This window comes from Euprymna scolopes, chromosome 23 (genome assembly GCF_053919585.1).
Source record: "Euprymna scolopes isolate OS-2025 chromosome 23, ASM5391958v1, whole genome shotgun sequence".
Lineage (NCBI taxonomy): Eukaryota > Metazoa > Mollusca > Cephalopoda > Sepiida > Sepiolidae > Euprymna > Euprymna scolopes.
In genome coordinates this window covers 37,982,076-38,003,080 of record NC_136504.1, presented here as the reverse complement: position 1 = coordinate 38,003,080, position 21,005 = coordinate 37,982,076, and the positions used below count along the sequence as shown (strand labels likewise).

Sequence of the window (21,005 nt, the reverse complement as noted above, 5' to 3'; positions counted from 1 at the left end):
AGCAACATATTCTTTTCATTGTTTTGACTCTCGAGTGTGTATCCGTGTATATTTTATATGCTTTTATATATAGTGATGTGGTTCCCTGTTGATTAACTGTGTCTGATGTATACTCGAGAATTACAACAATGAAAAGAGTATTCTGTTCTCATAGCCTTAATAATGATGTATGGACAACAGGCAGTGTCCGTAGACTAGGGAAACTGATTAAAATAATCCTTGTAACCAAAAAAGAACTCTTCTTGTGACAAAATAAGTTACAGACAAATTACTCTAACGAGTTGTCTAGAAAATCCGAGGAAGAATATTGAATACTAGACTGGTATGGTTCCTTGAAAAAAGAAACTAATTACAAACAGTTTAGCTTCCAGAAAAATAGAAGTGACTGGCGACCATCTGAAATGCTGTTTTTTTTTTTTTTTTTTTTAGTAAAGAACATCTAACATAAATAAATGCTACCAAAGGCGAGATAAGTTACTCTTCTACCTACCTGGATAAGTTATTTATTTTTTAAACTTATTTTAAAGCATTTATTTACTTCAAAACACAAATAGTTCCAAGTAAATATCACAGTAATATTTATTGAGAGGATTTCTACTAGTATTTTGTTTAATTTATGCTTTTTGATCATTTATTAAGACTCTCAAGATAACTGTCTCATGTCAGCCACTTTTTAACTTAACTTGAAGACTCGGCATTACTTGTGTTTTGGAGTAAATAAACCCTTTAAAAAAAGTTAAAACAACAAGCTTATCAAGATAAATAGAAGAGTAACTTATCTTGCCTTTAGTAACATTTATTTGTTGTATGTGTCTTTTGACCACGTTTTCATTTTCTTGTTTATATTGCAAAATATCTGACAATGTATATGTAGAAGCACATCTAACTCTAAAAAGGCGGAAACTAACCTTATAATACTATATAAAGAAACTAACCTTATAATCTATAAATATAAAAGCGAAAATGTGTGTATATATGTTCACTTTTTGTGTATGTCCAAGAAAGGCTTTTTTCTGAGAAGCAATCGGTCGACTCACTTCTTCTTAAAACTTTTTATATCACGCCTAAATGATAATATCTACGAGTTAACAACGGGGTCGCCTGTCTATTTAATTTGCCTGACTTTCAAAAGATAAATATTCAAGATTTTTCGATCGCCACATGTTTATTAAGCTTTTTCGTATAAAAAAAGAAGCGAACAGACTCGCGGTAAATAAAACGCTGTCCCGCACTCAAAGTTGATGGCATTAAGTCGTCAAAAACCGGCACCTGCCGTTAAATATCGCACGTTTTTTTCACATTTTATTATTTTCCAACAGCGCGTCAAGGCTTTGGTTTTTTTTTTCTTTTTTTAAACAAGCACCCAGCCAACGATTTTTGTTTTCATTTACCCAAAAACACACACACTTCTAAACACCCGGGCAACGCCGGGTACCCCGCGCTAGTACTATATAAGGAAACTAACCTTATAATACTATATAAAGAAACTAACCTTATAATACTATATAAAGAGACTAACCTTATAATACTATATAAAGAAACTAACCTTATAATACTATATAAAGAAACTAACCTTATAATAATATATAAAGAAACTAACCTTATAATAATATATAAAGAAACTAACCTTATAATAATATATAAAGAAACTAACCTTATAATAATATATAAAGAAACTAACCTTATAATACTATATAAAGAAACTAACCTTATAAAGCTAGAATTGTAACCACTAAATCTAACCTACAATATCATATTCTAATCAAAATACAGAGAACTGTACCAGAGAAAATAAAATGTAATAAAACTTTCAAATGGAATCAATGATTGAAGAAACACATATCATTCAAGAATATACATGTCATCAAACTGTCAATCTCAGCCTGGGAAATCAAACAACCAAATTTAGACTTGAAAATGAGTAAACCGTATTATACTATCACATGTTCTATAAATTTTCAGGAAAAACTAAATAAAAATCCCGAATTTTTATTTCAAACTGCTTCACAGTGCATTTCATCACTTTCCTTTTTTTTTTTTTTCTTGATTTATTGATATTTTTTTTATTAGTTTCTCTCTCTGAAAATTGACCTGTGAACATGCTACAACTCATTTCGATCGAATTGTAACGCACATTCTAATTGTTTTACCGGCAATAACCAACAAGTTTTTGGTAGTTTTTTTTTTCCCCCCTCATTGACCAGTGTAGTAAACTTCTTCCACAATGCAAAAAGTTTTCGGATAATGGATTGCTTAGTGCTCTCCTAGTATACTATTATATCTGGACGGAAGTATTTTCAGCTATTTCTCTTGAGAACCAGAAGTGGTGTTTTTTTTTTTTTTTCAAATTCACCTGCAAAAGTCAATCAGGTGATGCTAAAAGCAGATTTATCCTTTCTTTCTTAAATACTTTTTCCTCTGTCCTCGCTCTAATAAAGTTGATTATCTTTACCTTTCTTCCTGGTTCATATTAAGGTGTTTCCGCATTATAATTAAATATTGAAAAATATTTTTAAAAATGCATTTCAAGTAAAAACATTTTTACATAGTTACATCTCATGTCAAAATTAGTAAAAATTATAAAAATTAATCTAGTAGAAGATTTACTAAAATTTATTTATTTTATTTTTGACAAAAACATTGTTCTACCATTTTCTAATTTAAAATAGCGAAAGTTAAGTGAAAACAAGGGAGATAAGTCAGTGTCTCATACAGAATTGGTTGCAATAAACTAAGCTTACAAAACTATTATTTGATAAATTTTATTTTTTCTTGCAATTATATTTTTGCTTGATTATTATTTTTTGTAACTTTTGGAATTTTTGCTAATTTTGACATGACAATTTTATTTTTACATAAAATACATTTTTTTATATCCAAATTAGCCCCAAGTTCATCTGTTATAGCTTGATCATGTACTCATCAATACCACAGAAAAATATTGGAGTGAAATTTAGAAATAATCTTTAAATTAAAATTCCAACTTTGAAGAGCTACCATAAGCTAACCATTTTCTGTTAATTTCTTTTCCTTTGATTTTTTTGTATTTCTACTGGTATTGGGATGATTAATCGGAATCAGGAATAAAAAAAAAAAATCTGAATTTTTAAGCGTGTCAGAATAAAAAAAAAAAAAAAAGGAAGTATTTTTCGATGTCTTAAACGATTCTTTTTTAATGTTTTATTTAAAATTTAGGCTTGTATTAATGCTAAAATGATAAATATTCATGGATTTTAAACTATCAGTAAAACTAAAATCTACAGATCACCCCCACAAATGTATTTTTACGTGATATGCATATATGGATTTTTGTGATACCCCCCCCCCCCCCAAACCCCAAACTCTATCTTTAGAAATTTTAAAAGAATCAGAATCTGTAATTGAGAACAAAATCGGTAATTGTATTGGAATCATCCCATAACTAATTTCTACCTTTTATCTTTCCAGCAATATCTTCACCTGGCAGACGTACAATGCTCTTTTTACTATCCGTAGTTTGTGCAAATATTTTGTTGAGAATCTCAGTGAGGAACTTATCTTACAACAATTTGATGCAAGAAGTGACCCAGGTAAAACTTAGCATCCATTACTTTGTTTCTTTCTTTTACTCACACGGCCATTTTTGTTTCACTATTGTGTGTTATTGCTTAACTTGTGATAGGCCATCATTTTTATGCATGAGTCAGATTTAAAAAATTTCAATAATTCTGGATGACGAACCTATTCCGGTTGTCGAGAAGTTTTTTTCTGTTTTTGCTTTGGAAATATCATTGGAGCACAAGGTGGAGCAGGTGCTTGTGTTATTGCAAGAATTAAGAGTCGATGAATAAGTTCAGAGAACTTCTGCCATTACTACCAATCAGAATGTTACCACTGTCAACCTAGAGAAGAGTCTATCAGGTATGTGTACGCAGTGTAATGATGTATAGAAGTGAAACCTGGCCAGTGAGGGTTGAGGACATGTGTTGCATGGAGAGAAATAATATAAAAATATGATGGATGTGTAATGTGAATGTTAAACACAGGTTTAGATTTGATGACCTCAGAGGCTGGACTATATATGTGCAGAAAAATAGATTTTAATTGTATGGCCATGTTAAAAAAAAATAGATGAGAGTTCTTGGATTAATAGGTGTAGAACAGTTGAGGTACCAAGTCCAGTTAAGGTCAAGGAAAACAGGGGATGAAATGTTAAACTAACTAGTTCCCTTTTCATTGTTATCGCAAACTGACACTAGATTGCAAAGCATTGACATTGAGCCGACAAAAAAATCATTCCCAACTGAAGAAATGCTGGCTTTTTATATTGTCAAACCCAACCGTGTTTCAATTTGCATAAAACACATTTTTGTCTCATGTCAGTCAGGTTTTGAGTTTAAGACTTTTTCTCTTTCTTTTCTTAAACGAATGACACCCACGCTAATCATACACACTACAATTTCGCTACACTCAACTTTGTAAGTATACAAATTGAGCCATGATATCAGGATCAAGTGTTAAGATTACTAAGTATACATGACAATCATTAAATTTAGGATTCAGTTGAGTCCATAAGGAAAAATTTCATTGGCTGACATATTAAATCATGTGACACTAGATTTTAGATTTTAACTATGATTTAATCACTGCTGTGGTCCGCTCTTGAGGTTACTACACGTAGCAATTATAATTTTAGTATGACTCTTTTGTAAGAGATCGGGAGACTGAGGTTCAATCCTAAGTTAAATCATATCATACTTGATGTCTCCTTACTGAATACTCAGTATTATAAGATGTGGAGCAATCCAAGAAAAATGATGCCTTCCCTTACATCATATAGTAGCCAATGAAAAGGAAGCTTTTGGATCACTCTTGATTATGATCAATAGATTTATAGTATGCCTCATACTCATAACTACCTGCACCACCACATGTTCCTCCCAGTCGACAACGATCGTCAACACAAACACTGTTTCCTTGGTCATCTTCTCTTTCATCTTCTATTCTGCCATGTCATTTTCTCTCTCATTGGCGACTGCTGAGGAGGCGCGAGCACTGGTTCATAAGTACAAAGAAAATACAGCGCAAGAGAACCAAAAGATTCAAACACAGAAAACACAAATTCTAACACATTTCATAAATATCAGTTGCATTCTGTGTGTTTGTGTGATACGTTCACATCTTGGTTGTCTATTAAGGCTGTGTTTGTCAATTGATGCCAGCTCCTCTCGATTTGCTCATAGCTACAACCTGCCTTCAACTGTCACTAACTGGAAATTGTCTTCCACCGTCAGAAAACCAAAACTGTCCCTAATTAGCTTAAATTGTTGACAAATTCATTGACGTTTTAAAAATGGCCTATAAACTTGAAATATATTAATGTATATGTTTGCTCTTTTCTTAAAGTTACCTGGTACACTTTGATTAGCCATCCTATTTCAGCTGACTTTGTGTGTCTTGGTGAACAACTTTCTTTACGTTGTCTTTCTAATAACCTGACTTCCTATACTTTTGTTCTACTGAGTAACTTACTTCCTCCTTTTTTAAAATAATTTTTCCACTTTTTTTTTTTAGTTTTCTACTTTTTTAAAAATAGTTTTTCCTCTTTTTTTATAGTTTCCTTTTTCTTTTAGAGTTTTTCGTCTTAAAGTTTTCCTCTTTTCTTTTTTTTAAATATTTTTTCTTTTTTTTTTATAGTTTTTCCTCTTTTTATAGTTTTTTTCTTCTTTTTTATAGTTTCCTTTTTCTTGAGTTTTTTTCTCTTTTTTTTTTTTTTATAGAGTTTTTCCTTTTTCCTCTTTTCTTTTTTAAAATGTTTTTCCTTTTTGTATTTTTATAAAGAGTTTTTCCCCTCTTTCGTTTTAGCATTTTTCTTTTTAGTTTTTCCTCTTTTTTTATTCTAACATAATTTCCAGTCTCTTGGTTAAGTTTACATGAGAAATAATCTTTACTTTGAAATTGTTTTTGTTTTATATTACACATAAAAAGCATATCCAATAAAGAATATTCCTGAAAAAATTGGCTTTGAAAGAATAATTTCAAAGTAAAGACTGTATATATATATATATATATATATATATATATATATATATAGTTTTTTTTTTTTTTTTTTTTTCTTAGAATTAAACTGGGATTTACATAAATTATTAATGAGTAGGGACGCCTTTTATTTTTTTTTTATTTAAAAAAAAAATTTTTTCTTTTGTTATTTTGCTTCCTAAGACTAGAGGGGGGGGATCATTGATAGTATCATCTACTTATAATAGTAGATACTGACAAGTAATAAATGTGTTGCAAGAAGAAAATCTCTTTTTGGTTCACTTCTCCCCTCTGTTCTCTAACACTTTCAAAGAAAATGAATTGAAATTATCTCTCTTGCAGAAGCAGCAGAAGAATCTGGATCATTGACAGAGGAACTCATGAATTCCCTTGTTGAATTATTGGTTGATGTTCCTGTTGTGTAAGTAATTTGGTAGATCTATATGAATACACGTTTTATTTTTTATGAACTTATTGCCGAACAAAGAAGGCAATAAAAATGAGTTACTCAAAACAAAGATGATATGAACGGGTATTTTTAAAGATGAAGATGCTATTTCAAATTTAAGAATGACTGATGGATTGGCAGATGTAAAAACAACTTATAAACATTTCTGAATGCTTCTAAGATATTTCAAATTTAAAATTGACTAATGAACTGACAAACTAAAACCTCTTAGAGAAATGCTTGGACACTTCAAAGATAAGATGCAACATGTGTTTAGCAATAAAAATGTTGTTTCAGACAGAAACATGATGAACCAATGAAAATGTTTCTAACTTAGATGTAAATGACTAATGAAAATGTTGTTTCTAACTTAGATGTAAATGACCAATGAAAATGTTGTTTCTAACTTAGATGTAAATGACCAATGAAAATGTTGTTTCAACTTAGATGTAAATGACCAATGAAAATGTTGTTTCAACTTAGATGTTAATGACTAATGAAAATGCTGTTTCAAACTTAGGCATGATGAATGAAAATGCAGTTGTAAACTTAAGCTTAGGTGTGACAGACGAATGAAAATACTGTTTCAAACTTAAATGTGACAAACAATAAAAGTATTAAAGTTCTGAATTTTTTGGATGAGGGCTGATTGTTTATATTACTTGCATTGGTCGAACTATTGTTCTTCTCTGGAGTGTTATTTGTATGTGTTTCAGTCGGATTATCCTTCGACAATCCTCAAGCATGTTGGTTGTCATTTGGAAAAGAAAGAAAAGTTACTGGCTCCGTAGATATTTTCCTATTTTGTAAGTTAATCTCTATTTTATGGTTATTATCACAGAATACGAAAATATCTACAGAGCCAGTAACTTTTCTTTTTTCTTTTCCAAACAACAACCAACATGTCTGAGGATGGTCAAAGGACAATCTGACCGAAATGTTGCACAAATGACACTCAAGATGAGAACAATAATCTGATCAATACAAGTAATATAAACAATGAAAATATTGTATCAAATTTAGGTCTGACAGACCAATAAAATGCTTTTTCAGATTTACACGTGACAGACTAATGACATATGGTTTCTTTTATAGAGATGGTTGGCAGTATCTAAAAAATGAAAATTAATTTAGATTATAACATTAGTCAAAAGAGGTCAAATGAAAAAAAATGACTATTGACATTTGATTTTAATTTTTGTATCTTATGATTGGAGTGACAAGAGAAAGGAAAACTACTTTTTATACACAGTAAATATTTCCTATTTTGGAAAATGCTTAGAATGTTACTCTGAAATCAACGAACCCATCTCCTAATGATCAGAGATATGAAAGTTAAGACCTCAATCAAATCATATCAAAAAGAAAAAGAAAAAATGATACTAAACACTTGTCATTATAAGGCGAGTTTCAAGAGTCAGTGGAGAAATCCAGGGAGGGAACCTTTGGATCGCCCTTGACTACATTTAATCCATTTGTTTTATTATATTTCATTCTAATATAATTTTCAGTTTTTTTTTGTAAAGTGTACTAAAATAAACAATTTTCCTTCAATCACATACTCTTGTATTTCTGTTTTCGTTATCCTCTTGGCTTTCTTTGGTTTTCCACGTGTGGACCATGTCATGATCTTGGATTTCATCCTTGTTGCTGGTATTTGCATTGTAATGAATTGATGCCTATGAATGAAAATAATTAGGATACTGATCTATTAAGAAATGAACATCTGGCTGGAGGCCAGTTAAGCTTCTTGCTTTCTGCCGTTTTATTTGGTTTCTCACGATGTTGGGGAAACCCAGCTCCTCCGAAAAAGGGGGAAACTCTCAAATGAACAGCAATTGTCTGATATGAAGGGTTTCCCCCACATTGATCAAAACTGATTGCTTTCAAGACGTCCCTGACAGGTAAGCCAGGCGGCCGCATTTGCTTCAATTAGTTTTGCTTTATTTATACGAAAAGGACAAACAAACTTACGAAAGGATGGAATAGAAGGAATTTTTTTTAAAACTCAATCAAAATAAAGATAGAGACAACGTCCGTTCACAATTGGAGATATTATAATCTAGGAAGTATAAGTAAACTTTTAAATATATGTAACCTTGTCGAGAAAAGCCTTTCGTGGACATACAAAAATGTGTGTGCCCGTTTTGCCCTTTATATATATATATATATATATATATATATAAAAATGTAAAGTTGGTTCGTTCTAAACAAATAAAACCCTATTTCTAAGTTACCAATTTATTTGAAATTTTCAGACAACCCATCTTTAGAGTCGAGGTATGTTTTTATGTTATTGAAATAAATTTACCTCGCGATTTATTAAAATTAAAATATTAAATAAAATAAATATATTTTTTTTTACTGCGAATCTGTTCTGTTCATAAAACTGAACTTCCGGTTCGATTCATTTCACAGCCACGAATTGACGAAAGATTTCATTTTCTGTTAACTCGATAAGTAAAAAAAAAAACAAAAAAACTTACTCATGCAGAGAGTGATCCGCCGTGCTGAAATAATAATGTTATTATTTAAAAAGCCATTCTTAACATGGGGAAGGGAGGGTGTTTTGTACCTATTCTGTACTTTAACCTTACAATTGAATAAAAACATATCATAAAACTTTAAACGTGGAAAACGATTTTAAAAAAATAGCGCGGATCACTCTCTGCATTAGCACACACACACACACACACACACACACACACACACACACACACACACACACACACACAAAAATAATAATCCCATATTTTAAAACTTTAAATTCATTTATGTACTTATGTTTTTTAAATTTTATTTATGTTAAGGCTTCACTCATGAAACATTACGTTTTAATTGTTTAGTTTATTTTCACGGCATTGTTTACATAAAAAAGTTTGTTTTAACTTTTTCTGGTAATCTCCAAAAATACCGTTAGGGCTTATAACATGGCCGCCAGAAGAGTCAACAAAAAACTGCGAATAAAATATATAAAACTCGTAATTTCTGTTTTTAAAGTGGGTTGTCAATTTTCTTTATGAAATATACTTCCAAAATAAACTATTACAGTCGTTTAAAACATAATAGAAGTATTATTTTTTATTTTTTAAAAACAATGTTTACAAAATGTCTACGCACGTTCGTAGACATTTTGTAAACATTGTTTTTAAAAAATAAAAAATAATACTTCTATTATGTTTTAAACGACTGTAATAGTTTATTTTGGAAGTATATTTCATAAAGAAAATTGACAACCCACTTTAAAAACAGAAATTACGAGTTTTATATATTTTATTCGCAGTTTTTTGTTGACTCTTCTGGCGGCCATGTTGTAAGCCCTAACGGTATTTTTGGAGATTACCCTTTTTCTAAACTGTTTCATTTTTACGACATGCCTCAACGTATTATAAACACCCTAAACCCCCCCCCCCATGTTAAAAAAAAAACAAAAAAAACGCCCTTCCATAAACCTCGAAAGCCGTTCTTAACATGGGGAAGTTAGGGTGTTTATAATATGCTGGGGCGAGTCGTAAAATTAACGAAGTTGCTATCTATTATTTATTGCAAAAATTGCTTGAAATTTATTTATTTGACAAAAAAATTAAGTTTTGGTACTCCTTGGGCGTTGAGTTCCATGGCGACCAGTAGAAAAAAATAATAGTCGCTCCCTTAGTCTCCCACCTCACCCCGCGCGTAACATATTTTATTTACTGACGTTGCCGTAACTAAACGATTATCTGTCACATTTACAAACATTTATTTATTTATTTATTTATTTTGAAAAAAGTTTTACTTTTTATGAATATTAAAAGAAAAATGGGTACTCATGCAGAGAGTGATCCATGCTGAAATAATAATGTTATTATTTAAAAAGCCATTCTTAACATGGGGGGGGAGGGTGTTTTGTACCTATTCTGTACTTTAACCTTGCAATTGATTAAAAAAAAAAAAAACACGATTTAAAAAATAGCGCAGATCACTCTCTGCATTAGCACCGAAAAATCTTACTATTTATTAATAATTTCTCACTTTTACAAACATTTGATTTTAAATTTCTTTTTAAATGACGACTTTTATCGACTTTTTTTAAATATCTCCCCCCCCCAATGGTGTTTATTCCGAAATCCGTTGTTAACATGGAGAGGTTGGGGGTGTTTATTCTGAAAGCCGTTCTTAACATTTGTGGAGGTGGATCTAATGTAAAAAAAAAAATAAATAAATAAATTTAAAAAAAAAACTAAATCATTTACTAATAACTTCTCACTTTTACAAATATTTTTTAATTTACATGCACAGATGAACAAATTGTTGAATAGTGCGAAAACAAAACATTTAGGTCCACCTCCACAATTTTCTTTTTTAAATGACGACTTTCATTGATAAATAAATTTACTTCTCCGCAACTTTTATTGATAAATAAATCTACTTCTCTGCCACGGGCACTGAACTCCTCCTTTTTTTTTTTTTTAATAGTATTTTCGGGTGGGTATGCTGACAACAAATATCAGTTAAATTTTGCAAATAGCCCCCCCCCCCCCTCCAAAAGTGGTGTTTATTCCGGAAGCTGTTCTTAATATGAGGAGGTTGGGGAGGGGGGTGATTATAAAGTGGACCTAATCTAAAAAAAAAAAACAAGTTGTTTATGCGCACATAAGCAACTATTTTTTTATTAACTTTTTTTTAAATTTTTAATTTAAAAATTAGTAAATTTCAATGAATAGAATAATAAATCATTTATCATTAATATGTGTTTTTGGTTTTGTGTTGAATGAAACTTTTTTTTTTTTCATTACAACAATAATGAACCAATTTAAATCTTCCGGCATGCGTTTAAGGGTTACGAAATTATCAATAAATCGTTTAGTTACTAAGCCAACGTCAGTAAATAAAAAAAATGTTACATGCGCATGCATTAGCCTTGACTAGGAGGGGGGGGGGCTAAGGGAGCGACCATTAAATAATTATGCCGGTCGCCATGGAACTCAACGCCCAAGGAGTACCTAAAGTGGCACTTATGCACTTATGTTACCGTGCTATTTTTTAAAATAGTATTTTCCTGTTAAATTCAAATTTTACAATGTTTTTCTTTTATTAATTTGTTAAGTGAAAGTACAGATAACCCGGTCGGTTTCTAATGCGAGGAAAATCTAGCCCCCCCCCCCCCCCCAAAAAAAAGGGGTACTCTGGATAATAACAAAACATTAAAATTGCCTCAGTCTCGAAAGATTTCTTCTCTACTGAACGAGGAAAAAAACGGTGAAGTGTAGTTCACCTTCTGTTTCTCTCCCCCTCTCTCAATATCTCTCTCTATCCATCTCTCCCTTTCCCTCTCTCAATCTATCTTTCTCTATATATCACCCTCTCCATCTCTCTTTGAGCCCCTTTCTCTCTCTAACTCCCTCTATCTCTCTCCTTTCCTCTGTTTCATCCCTCTCTGTTTCTAACACTCCACCTCTCTCTCTGTTTATCTATCAATCCCTTTATCTCTCTATCTCCTTTTCTTTCTCTATTTTCCTCTCACTGTCTCTTTTCTATCTATATATCTTCCTCTCTATCTGTCCATCTCTAATTCCTCATCCTATTTTAGTCTCCTAAATTAATTACAGTGAATAAGGCATTGTCAAAACATGGATAAATCCTATTTTAGTCACCTAATTTACTGACTATGAGAATAGAAGTTATTTGGAAATTACTGCTACCTTGAACAGCACCAGAAGTAACTGGTAAAACCTTTCTAATTAAATTGATTTTGGCAGCCATTTGGTAACAAAATTACATAGCCTTAGCCCTTGCTGCATGAGGAATACCTGCGACCTTGCTGCCAAGTAGAAGAATTATTTATTCTACTTTAAGACATTCAACTTTTCAAAAATCTCATCTTCGACATCTCCAAAACATCCAATATGGGGAAAAATATTGCAGAAATGCAAACTTATTGTTTAGGATGAATGCACAATGGTACGCAAAAAATCACTTGAGGCTCTTGGTCGATCCTTGCAAGATTTGCGTGGCAATGTCAGACCATTTGAGAATGCAGTAATATTGCTTGCAGGAGATTTCAGACAAATGTTACCTGTTATTCTTCAATCAACACCACCAGATGAAATAAATGCTTGCCTCAAATACTCTACTTTTTTGTTCCATGTGAAGACATTAAACTTAACTCAAAATATGCATGTACAGTTGCAGACTGTTCGATCCGCACAAAAACTTTTGCATCACTTGTGGGAAATTGGGTACGAAAAAGTGCCAGTTGATCAGAGTTAAGGGCAAAATTCTTTGACTTTTAACTTCTGTAATTTCTGTAATTTTATTTCATCAAAAGAATAGTTAGTTTAAAAGGTTTTTGCAGATATTCAAAATATAAGAATTCCATTTGACTGAGTGAATGAGCTATTCTTGCAGGTCAATACAAAGATGCCCATGAACTTAACGCTATAATTAAATGTAAAATTCCAAGTGAGGTAGTCAAATACAAATCAATCGACACTGTTGTGAAAGCAGATAAAGTGGTTAATTATCCAACAGTTATATTTGCCAGGGATGCCACCGCATGTATTGTAACTGAAATTTGGTGTACTAATTATCATGTTGTGAAATATAAACCAATCCAAGCTTTGCAATGGCACATAGCTTGCAGTAAAAAAAAAAATAACAAACAATATCATAGAAACAGCAATCTTAACAGGACCTTTCACAGATGAATATATCTTCATTCCATGCATTCCTATGATTCCACCGGATACATCATTACACTTTAGCAAATTGCACTTTCCAATTTTATTGTCATTTGCAATAACCATCAACAAAGCACAGGGAACAATCTTTACAATTGTGGGCCTTACAGTTACACACTGACTGTTTTTTCACATGGACAATTTATGTTACATATCCAAGAGTCACCAAACCGGAAAATCTCTATATCAGCTAAGAAAATGGAACAACAAAAACTGTGTACCCATGCAAAATGGAAATTTAAACCTATAAGAAACATGCTTTTTCTCATTTTGGAACTTTTTCCATTGCGCCAATTTGAGCCACAGCAACGCGTGGCAGGGTATAGCTAGTATATATATATATATATATATATATATATATATATAGAGAGAGAGAGATTAGCAGACAGCCCAGCGTTGCCCAGGGAATCTTTCACTTTGGACCCCCTCCCCTCCCCCTACATGACATCATGTATGTCCTCAGTTTCTATGATGTCATTATAATTTTATAAAATCAACATTAGGTTCTCTACAGTGCAATGTACACTACAACATATTGTGAAAGTCATTGTGAGAGGCATGTGAAGCTTCCTCCCGGTGCATCACAATGCCCCCCCCCCACCAATTAAAGCATGCAATTAATCGATTTGATTGAAAAATGGGCTTTCATCGATTTCGACGACAATAAAAATTCAGCTTCTATGACGTCATAGCATATCTATATATAGTCAATCGAGACTTGTTAAGGATGCCTTCAGACAGGCAAGTTTATTCTTTTGGAAAAAGCGTTTGTTACAAAATGTCAAAAAATAAAGGCAAAATAACTCACAATAATTCATACTTACTAGATTTATGTTGTAATGCCTGTGAATTCCCATTAATCGCTTAAAAACTATTTTTTTTATAAAAATAAAACAACTTGATCAATTGACATGATTTTGGACATATGATATTTTTGTTTCGTCACAGGTACATGCATTATACAGATTAAAAAAAATTTTTTTTTTTTTTTTTAAGCATACGAGAAATCCTGGGCAAAAATCTATTCATTGTATAAAAGAAGTATTAGACTATCACGATACAAGAAATGGGAATTTACCAATGTTGAGAATTATATATTATATATTTATTTATTCCCAATAGTAAATCTTGCTTAGTCAAAACTTCTACAGAGTTATCTGTGTATAACCATGTTTCATAATATTTTGAGGAAAAACCTCTTTATCAAATAGTGAGTGTTTCAAATCGCTTGAAATCTGTGTGGATTTACAATGCTGTTTTATCATTATACTGCAGTAAATGTTAAAGTTGCCTACAGCAAATGGAACAAATTTAAAATTATTTTATTTCTCTATTCATTTATATTGTGATGAGGTTAATTGTAAGTTTAAAATTAGATAAGGCTTTGAGAAAAATACATCTTGTTATTTATTTAATGTTAAAAATCTTTTTGTTTGTTTCCAGGAGTTTTACGTATGCATTACATTTAGAAGCACTGAATACATTGTTGGTGTTGTTGTCCATTCAAATGTACCAGCCACAATCTGCAAGCAATTTCCTGCATTACAGATTAATAATGCAAGGAAAATGGTAAAGATATTCTTATTATTCTGTAATTAGTTTTTAAATCTTTTTATTTTTTAATCTAAATGTAACTTATGCAGAATAAGAACTGTGGTATCATTTGGAATTTTATGTAAAATGCCGAAAGGTGCCAAACGCTGAGTCAGTGAAATGGCAGCAGCCAACTTCACTTAAAACATTTATTTGCTGTAATAGTTTTATTATAAAAAAAACGAATGTTTATCTTGATTTGATCAAAAAAAAAAAACATAAACACAGAAAAATTTTTTTTGTCTGTTTGGTATCAGTTGTTTGTTATTCAAAAAAAAAAAAATATTTGAACAAAAAACTCTAACATATAAAAAGAATTATACAAAAAGTTTTTTTTGTTTGTTATTCAAAAATTAAATATTCATGAATGTTCAACACAATGGGTGTTTTATTTTCTTGATTTGAATTTAAATTTTTTTACAGTTTTGTAAAAATTGTCCCGTAATTAGTCATTGCATTTTTTTTTTTTTTGTAACAACAAAAAATATTAATTTTATTTATTGCAGTCTATTATCCTAATCTTTTTTTAGTAGTTTTACGACGTTTCGGCAAACTATTCCTTTGACTTTCATCAGGTGGTAACTGCGACGGATAGGAACTCTGAATCTCCAGAGTTGTCGTCTCACCATGTGTTGGCCAAGTAAGCCTCTGGACGGCTTTGGGTAGGATTAAAACCGCTATCTTCAGACAATTCTCACCTGGAACCGTAGAGATTCAACGTCTCTATCAACTGTGCCAACAACTACGGAGGGCAATAATTGCACTGAATGCAGTCAGGAAACTCAGAGTTCCTATCCGTCGTGGTTACCACCTGACGAAGGCCAGAGGAATAGTTGGCCGAAACGTCGTGAAACAACTAAGAAAAGATGAGGATAATAGTCTGCAATAAATAAAAATTAATAATACTCATCTCAATGAATTCCAATTAAAAAGAAAAGAATATTGTTTTCATTTTTTTAAATCAATTTTTCATTATCTTTCTAATAGCAGAAATGATATTTTTCATTGAGAAAATTGGCATGCATTTGTGTCAAAATTGCCCAGATTATGTAAACTGACCAGAAAATTCTGACAAAAGCATGGTCCTTATTCTACTAAAATACCAAATGAATAAATGCAAAAGTTGGGCCCATTTCTTGTACTAACAGTAAAGTCAAAAGTTAAATTAATTCAAATTTACACAATATACATAGCATCTTTTATATATATATATATATATATATATATATATATATATACTGCTTATGTATTTGCAATATCAATTGTAAGGTTAACTAATAGATTCTTCCCTAGGACTGCTAGACTTTGGAATTCCCTTCCAGATTCCTGCTTCCCAGACTGTACTGACATGCAGAAGTTCAAGTGTAATGTAAACAGACATCTTGCTGCTCATCTCCCTACATAGTATCCCTGATTATGTCCCAGATAGTAACCCCCTATATCAAAGTGACTCTGTGCCTTGTTTGGGGTCAAAATGCAAAAAAAAAAAAAAAAACCCAAAAAAACTAATTTGTGTACTGATTTTGAAAAAAGATATTAACTATTATAGCTTATTGTTTTTTAATTATTTATTTTGATTTTAATATAACAAATAGTTCTGTTTTATCATATTGTTTTTTTTTTTGGATATATATATTTAACATTTGTGTTCAAATGATACATTCTTTAAAGAGATTGACTTAATTTCCAATCAATTACAATTTATTTCTAAATTGCAAGTGAAAAGGCAAATTGATTTCTTTCTTCACCTTTCTTTCCAGTCATATTTAAAAGACAAATTTATATCGAAATTACCAAAATATTAATGGTTTACAAAAATATGAATAAATGAAAAATATTTAATTTCGTGTTTACAAAGTTGTGAACAAAATGTTTATCATTTTTAATTGATATTTCAAGTACAGAGTTTCCAGACTTTTTTTGTACAGGCATTTAAAATTGTCGTAGACATTTGAAAATTGAATATGTTATTGCTATACATCTTATGAGATGACTGACCAATTTTTATGATTTCAGGTTCAAATGAATAGCTACATCAGGAATTGGAATACACCCTACTAAAGTCTGATTGTCACTGCTAGTGAATTTCCGAAATGCAATCCGGACATGAGGACACTTTAGAAAAATGATATGCAATAAAATTCTATTTTAAACGTGGAAAATATGCCATAGAAACGTATTGAATGCTTTAGACTGTTGCTTTTGGACAATCTTGCATGAATCGAGCATCAGTTTTTGAATGGCAGAAGAGATTCAAGGAAGGCAAGAAGTCTGTGAGGAATGATAAGAGGTGTGGGAGGAGTGAGGAAGTCAGAACACCAGAGTTGATTGGTCAAATAAAGATTTTTATGGATAAAGACTGTTGTATTTCTATAGAGACAATAAGTGCACAGTTTGATATCTGTGGGAAGTGTACACACAATTATTCGTGAGGAATTGAAGATGCAGATTTGTGGAAAGTTTGTCTCGGGTGCTCCATCCTTGTCACAGACTATTTGATCCAGATGGGGATCAAGACAGTTTTTCACCCTCTCTATAGTTCAAACTTTGATTGCTGTGACTTTTGGTTATTCCCTAAGCTTAAGGAAAACCTTAAAGGCCGTTATTTTTAAGGAGATAAAAAAAGGCTGTGGCAAGGATCATTGACACACTCACATAAGATGACTTCCAAGGGACTTTCCAGAAGTTGTTGGAATAGTACAAGTGCATTGCAGTCGGAGGAGATTACTTTGAAGGGAACTAAAGTTTCATGTGTGTACTCTCAATAAAACTGCTCATACAAGACAAGTCTGGAAACTTATGTAAGGCACCTCGTATATCATGTAGCAAAGTCAACTTGTTAAATATATTTCATTCTTTGATTTTTAATTTTAAACATAACCTGGCATTTTTAATTCTTGAACTGATAATTTTTTTTTTTTTTTTTATAAAATTGGAAAATGTTTTTTCTTTTTGGCTTTCTCAATATTGTTTTCTTTTTATATTTTTCTTTTCCTTTTCATATTTTTTTCTCTTTGTTGAGACATAATAATAAAAAAAATATATTGTGTGTGTATTGTATTATATTTTGGTCACTTGTTAATTGTTTTAAATATTCTGATATTTTCTTTGCAGTTCTATCCATGCTTGTCTGTTAATGAAAGCGTTGTTGCGTAACTACATCAACCAAGAAAAATGTCCTGCAGAATTATTCAAGGCCACCAGTAACAATTCTGGCATGCTTTACAACATTACGTCTTCTGTTGCTTGTAAGCAATTACAGAATTCTTTTTTTAACTCTTTCCCTCACTTTTCTTCCTTCCTTTCCTCTCCCTCTTTCTTTTCTCTCCTCTGTTGTCATTTTCTTTTTTTTTCCTCTTTTTATTTTTTCTTACTCTTTTAATTTTCTACCTCCTTTCTTTTTATCAATCTTTCCTTTTCTTTTCTTTTTTCTTCTCTTTATTTCTTCTCTTTATTTCTTCTCTTTATTTCTTCTCTTTATTTCTTCTCTTTTTTTCTTCTCTTTTTCTTCTCTTCTCTTTTTCCTTTTTTCTTCTCTTCTCTTTTTCCTTTTTTCTTCTCTTTTTCCTTTTTTCTTTTCTCTTTTTCCTTTTTTCTTCTCTTCTCTTTTTCCTTTTTTCTTTTCTCTTTTTCCTTTTTTCTTCTCTTCTCTTTTTCCTTTTTTTCTTCTGTCTTTTTCCTTTTTTTCTTTTCTCTTTTTCCTTTTTTTTCTTTTCTCTTTTTCCTTTTTTCTTTTCTCTTTTTCCTTTTTTTCTTTTCTCTTTTTCCTTTTTTTCTTTTCTCTTTTTCCTTTTTTCTTCTCTTCTTTTTCTTTTTCTCTTCTCTTTTTCTTCTCTTTTTTTCTTCTCTTCTCTTCTTTTTTTTCTTTTCTTTTTTCTTTTCTCTTCTCTCTCTTCTTCTCTTCTCTCTTTTTTTTCTTCTATCTTTTCTTTCTTTTCTTCCCTCTTTTTTCTTTCTTTTTTTCTCTTGGTTTTCTTTTCCCTCTCTTTTTTCTCTCTCTTCTTTCTCCTCCCTCCACCTCATTTTGCCAACACTGTTTTCCATTGTGTGGCGATTTGCCAGAATAACGGCAGTCTTCATCTGTAGCTGATACATATGTACCTCCACAGCTGCCATAACTCTGTATCTTATTCTCTTTAGATATGTGACCTTATATTCTCATGTCTGGAATTTCAATGCCGCTCTCCCTGTCGTCCATGTCTAGCACCCCCGCCCCTCCCCTATATCACACATCTGTTCATTTTCATAGATATGTTTTTGATTTTTTAATGTGGTTAAATGTAGGTGCTTTTTTTTTTATTAATTTATTTTTTTTAAATGTACATTTTTATTGTATATTTAATTTGTCTGCTTAATGACAAATAAACACTTTTTGAGTCATTTAATATCACAAAACAATATCTCTTGTTAACAGTTCATTTGATATGGTAAATTTAACATGTTTTTATTTTACTCAGAACTTTGAATAAACTGTGGGTTTATACCTTTCCCAAACTTTCATTGTGCGTAAATGACTACATACTTGTTAGAGATAATTTTATAGTCTGTGACGTCATCCATAGCCCCCTCCCCCCTCTTTTATTTACAGAAGTGTGCCAGAACATTATCGCTATCAATCAAGGAATAGTCTATTAGGTATGTGTGCAAATTGCGATGTATGGAAGTCAAGTCTGGCCAGTTAGAGTTGAAGACATGTGTTGCATGAAGAGAAATGATATGATGGATGTGTAATGACAGGTTTAGATCTGATGATCCCAGAAGAACATTAAATCTGTACAGTATAAGAAAATGTAAGCAGGAAATTTCATTGGTTAGAGATGTAAAACCTCCACTTTTTATTTTGAATTCCTCCCAAAATGTTTTTTTTTTTTTTCTTAAAGTAAAAGCTAATTATTGCTGAACAGCTAGAGCTTTACACCTTCATCCTTTTTGTCATTTAGTAGGTTTTATTTCTCTTTTCTCTTTCTAGCTTAATATTTCTCTTTTCCTGTTTTTTCTCTAGTGCTACCAGATCAGGCTGTCAAAAGATATCGGCTTTCTTATTTAAAATGCATCAAACATTAATGTTATTTATCCTCTTTTTCCTTTCTCTTTTCAAAACGCAATCATGTTCTGCAAAGACAAATGTAACAATTGTCCTCTAAAAAACAACCAAACCATACCAAACCAAGCACCATGAATAAATATTTGAAGATATGAAGAACATTTTAGAAAATTACTGGATTTGGCATTAAATAACCTGAAAAATGGTTGATATGCCATGAAACAAAACAACCAAACTTTTTAACTTTATTTTTTTCACTTTTCCTGTTTTTTTTTTCACTCTTTTCAGATTTATTTTGCTTTGTCTCATTCATCAAATAATTTACGATATGAGTAAGGAGAAATAGAATAAAAAGCTTTTTGGCAACATTTTTTTTTTTTTTTTTTTTTTTTTTGTAATAATTTATTTGAAAAATTACTCTGTCCACCCCAAGCAATTTTGGTTCTTCGTTATTGTAGTGAAATTCGAAAATTGAAATATTGGATTTCAAGTGAAACCAATGGTATCTACTGAATTGTCATGTCACAGTAATGAAAATATCCAAAAATTACAAAAAACGATGAGGTAGAAAATTAATTATTAAAAAAAATAGTTTTCGAAGAAATTAGCAATTTTAGCTTACATATTATGTTCTTTTTCATTTCCCTTGTGTTTATGCCTTACAAAACAAACATTGCCGAAATCATTTTTTTCATTGAATCATGAAAATATGTATTTTATGTAATATTCTAGAAATATTGAACTAATTGTGACATGACAATTAGGTAGATAACATTATTTATTGTTGAAATTGACAAAAAATGTAAATGGTTATCATATTTTTCGGCTGTTGGATTTCGCTACAATAAAAAAGGAGAACCAAGACTTCCAATATGAAACATTAGTGCCTGTCTAGAATTCCTTATATTAAAAAACACAAAGAAAAATCTGTATGATATACGTACCTGTGACAGAAAGAAAATATCATATTCCAAAATTCACAAATATGAATTAAGTAATTTTATTTTTATAAAGAAAATACTTAAGTGATTAATGGGAATTCGTAGGCATTACAACATAAATCTAGTAAGTATGAAAGTAATATATTCCAAAAATCACATAAATTAATCAAGTAGCTTTATTTTTAAAGAAAACAAATGAAATTATATGACTAAGGAGGAACTTTCTTGTAACGCCATCTTGA

The 21,005-nt window shown here is 30.9% G+C and overlaps 1 protein-coding gene across 1 annotated transcript in view; it reads left to right on the top strand.

Annotated features, from left to right (window-relative positions):
* Positions 1 to 21,005, top strand: part of LOC145245835 (dymeclin-like) — a 124,836-nt gene that overhangs the window by 54,378 nt on the left and 49,453 nt on the right. The window contains exons 4-7 of the mRNA XM_080107487.1: positions 3,448 to 3,569; positions 6,361 to 6,439; positions 14,629 to 14,754; positions 17,893 to 18,026. Coding sequence (XP_079963613.1) covers positions 3,448 to 3,569; positions 6,361 to 6,439; positions 14,629 to 14,754; positions 17,893 to 18,026 — 461 coding nt within the window. The remainder of the gene's footprint in view (positions 1 to 3,447; positions 3,570 to 6,360; positions 6,440 to 14,628; positions 14,755 to 17,892; positions 18,027 to 21,005) is intronic.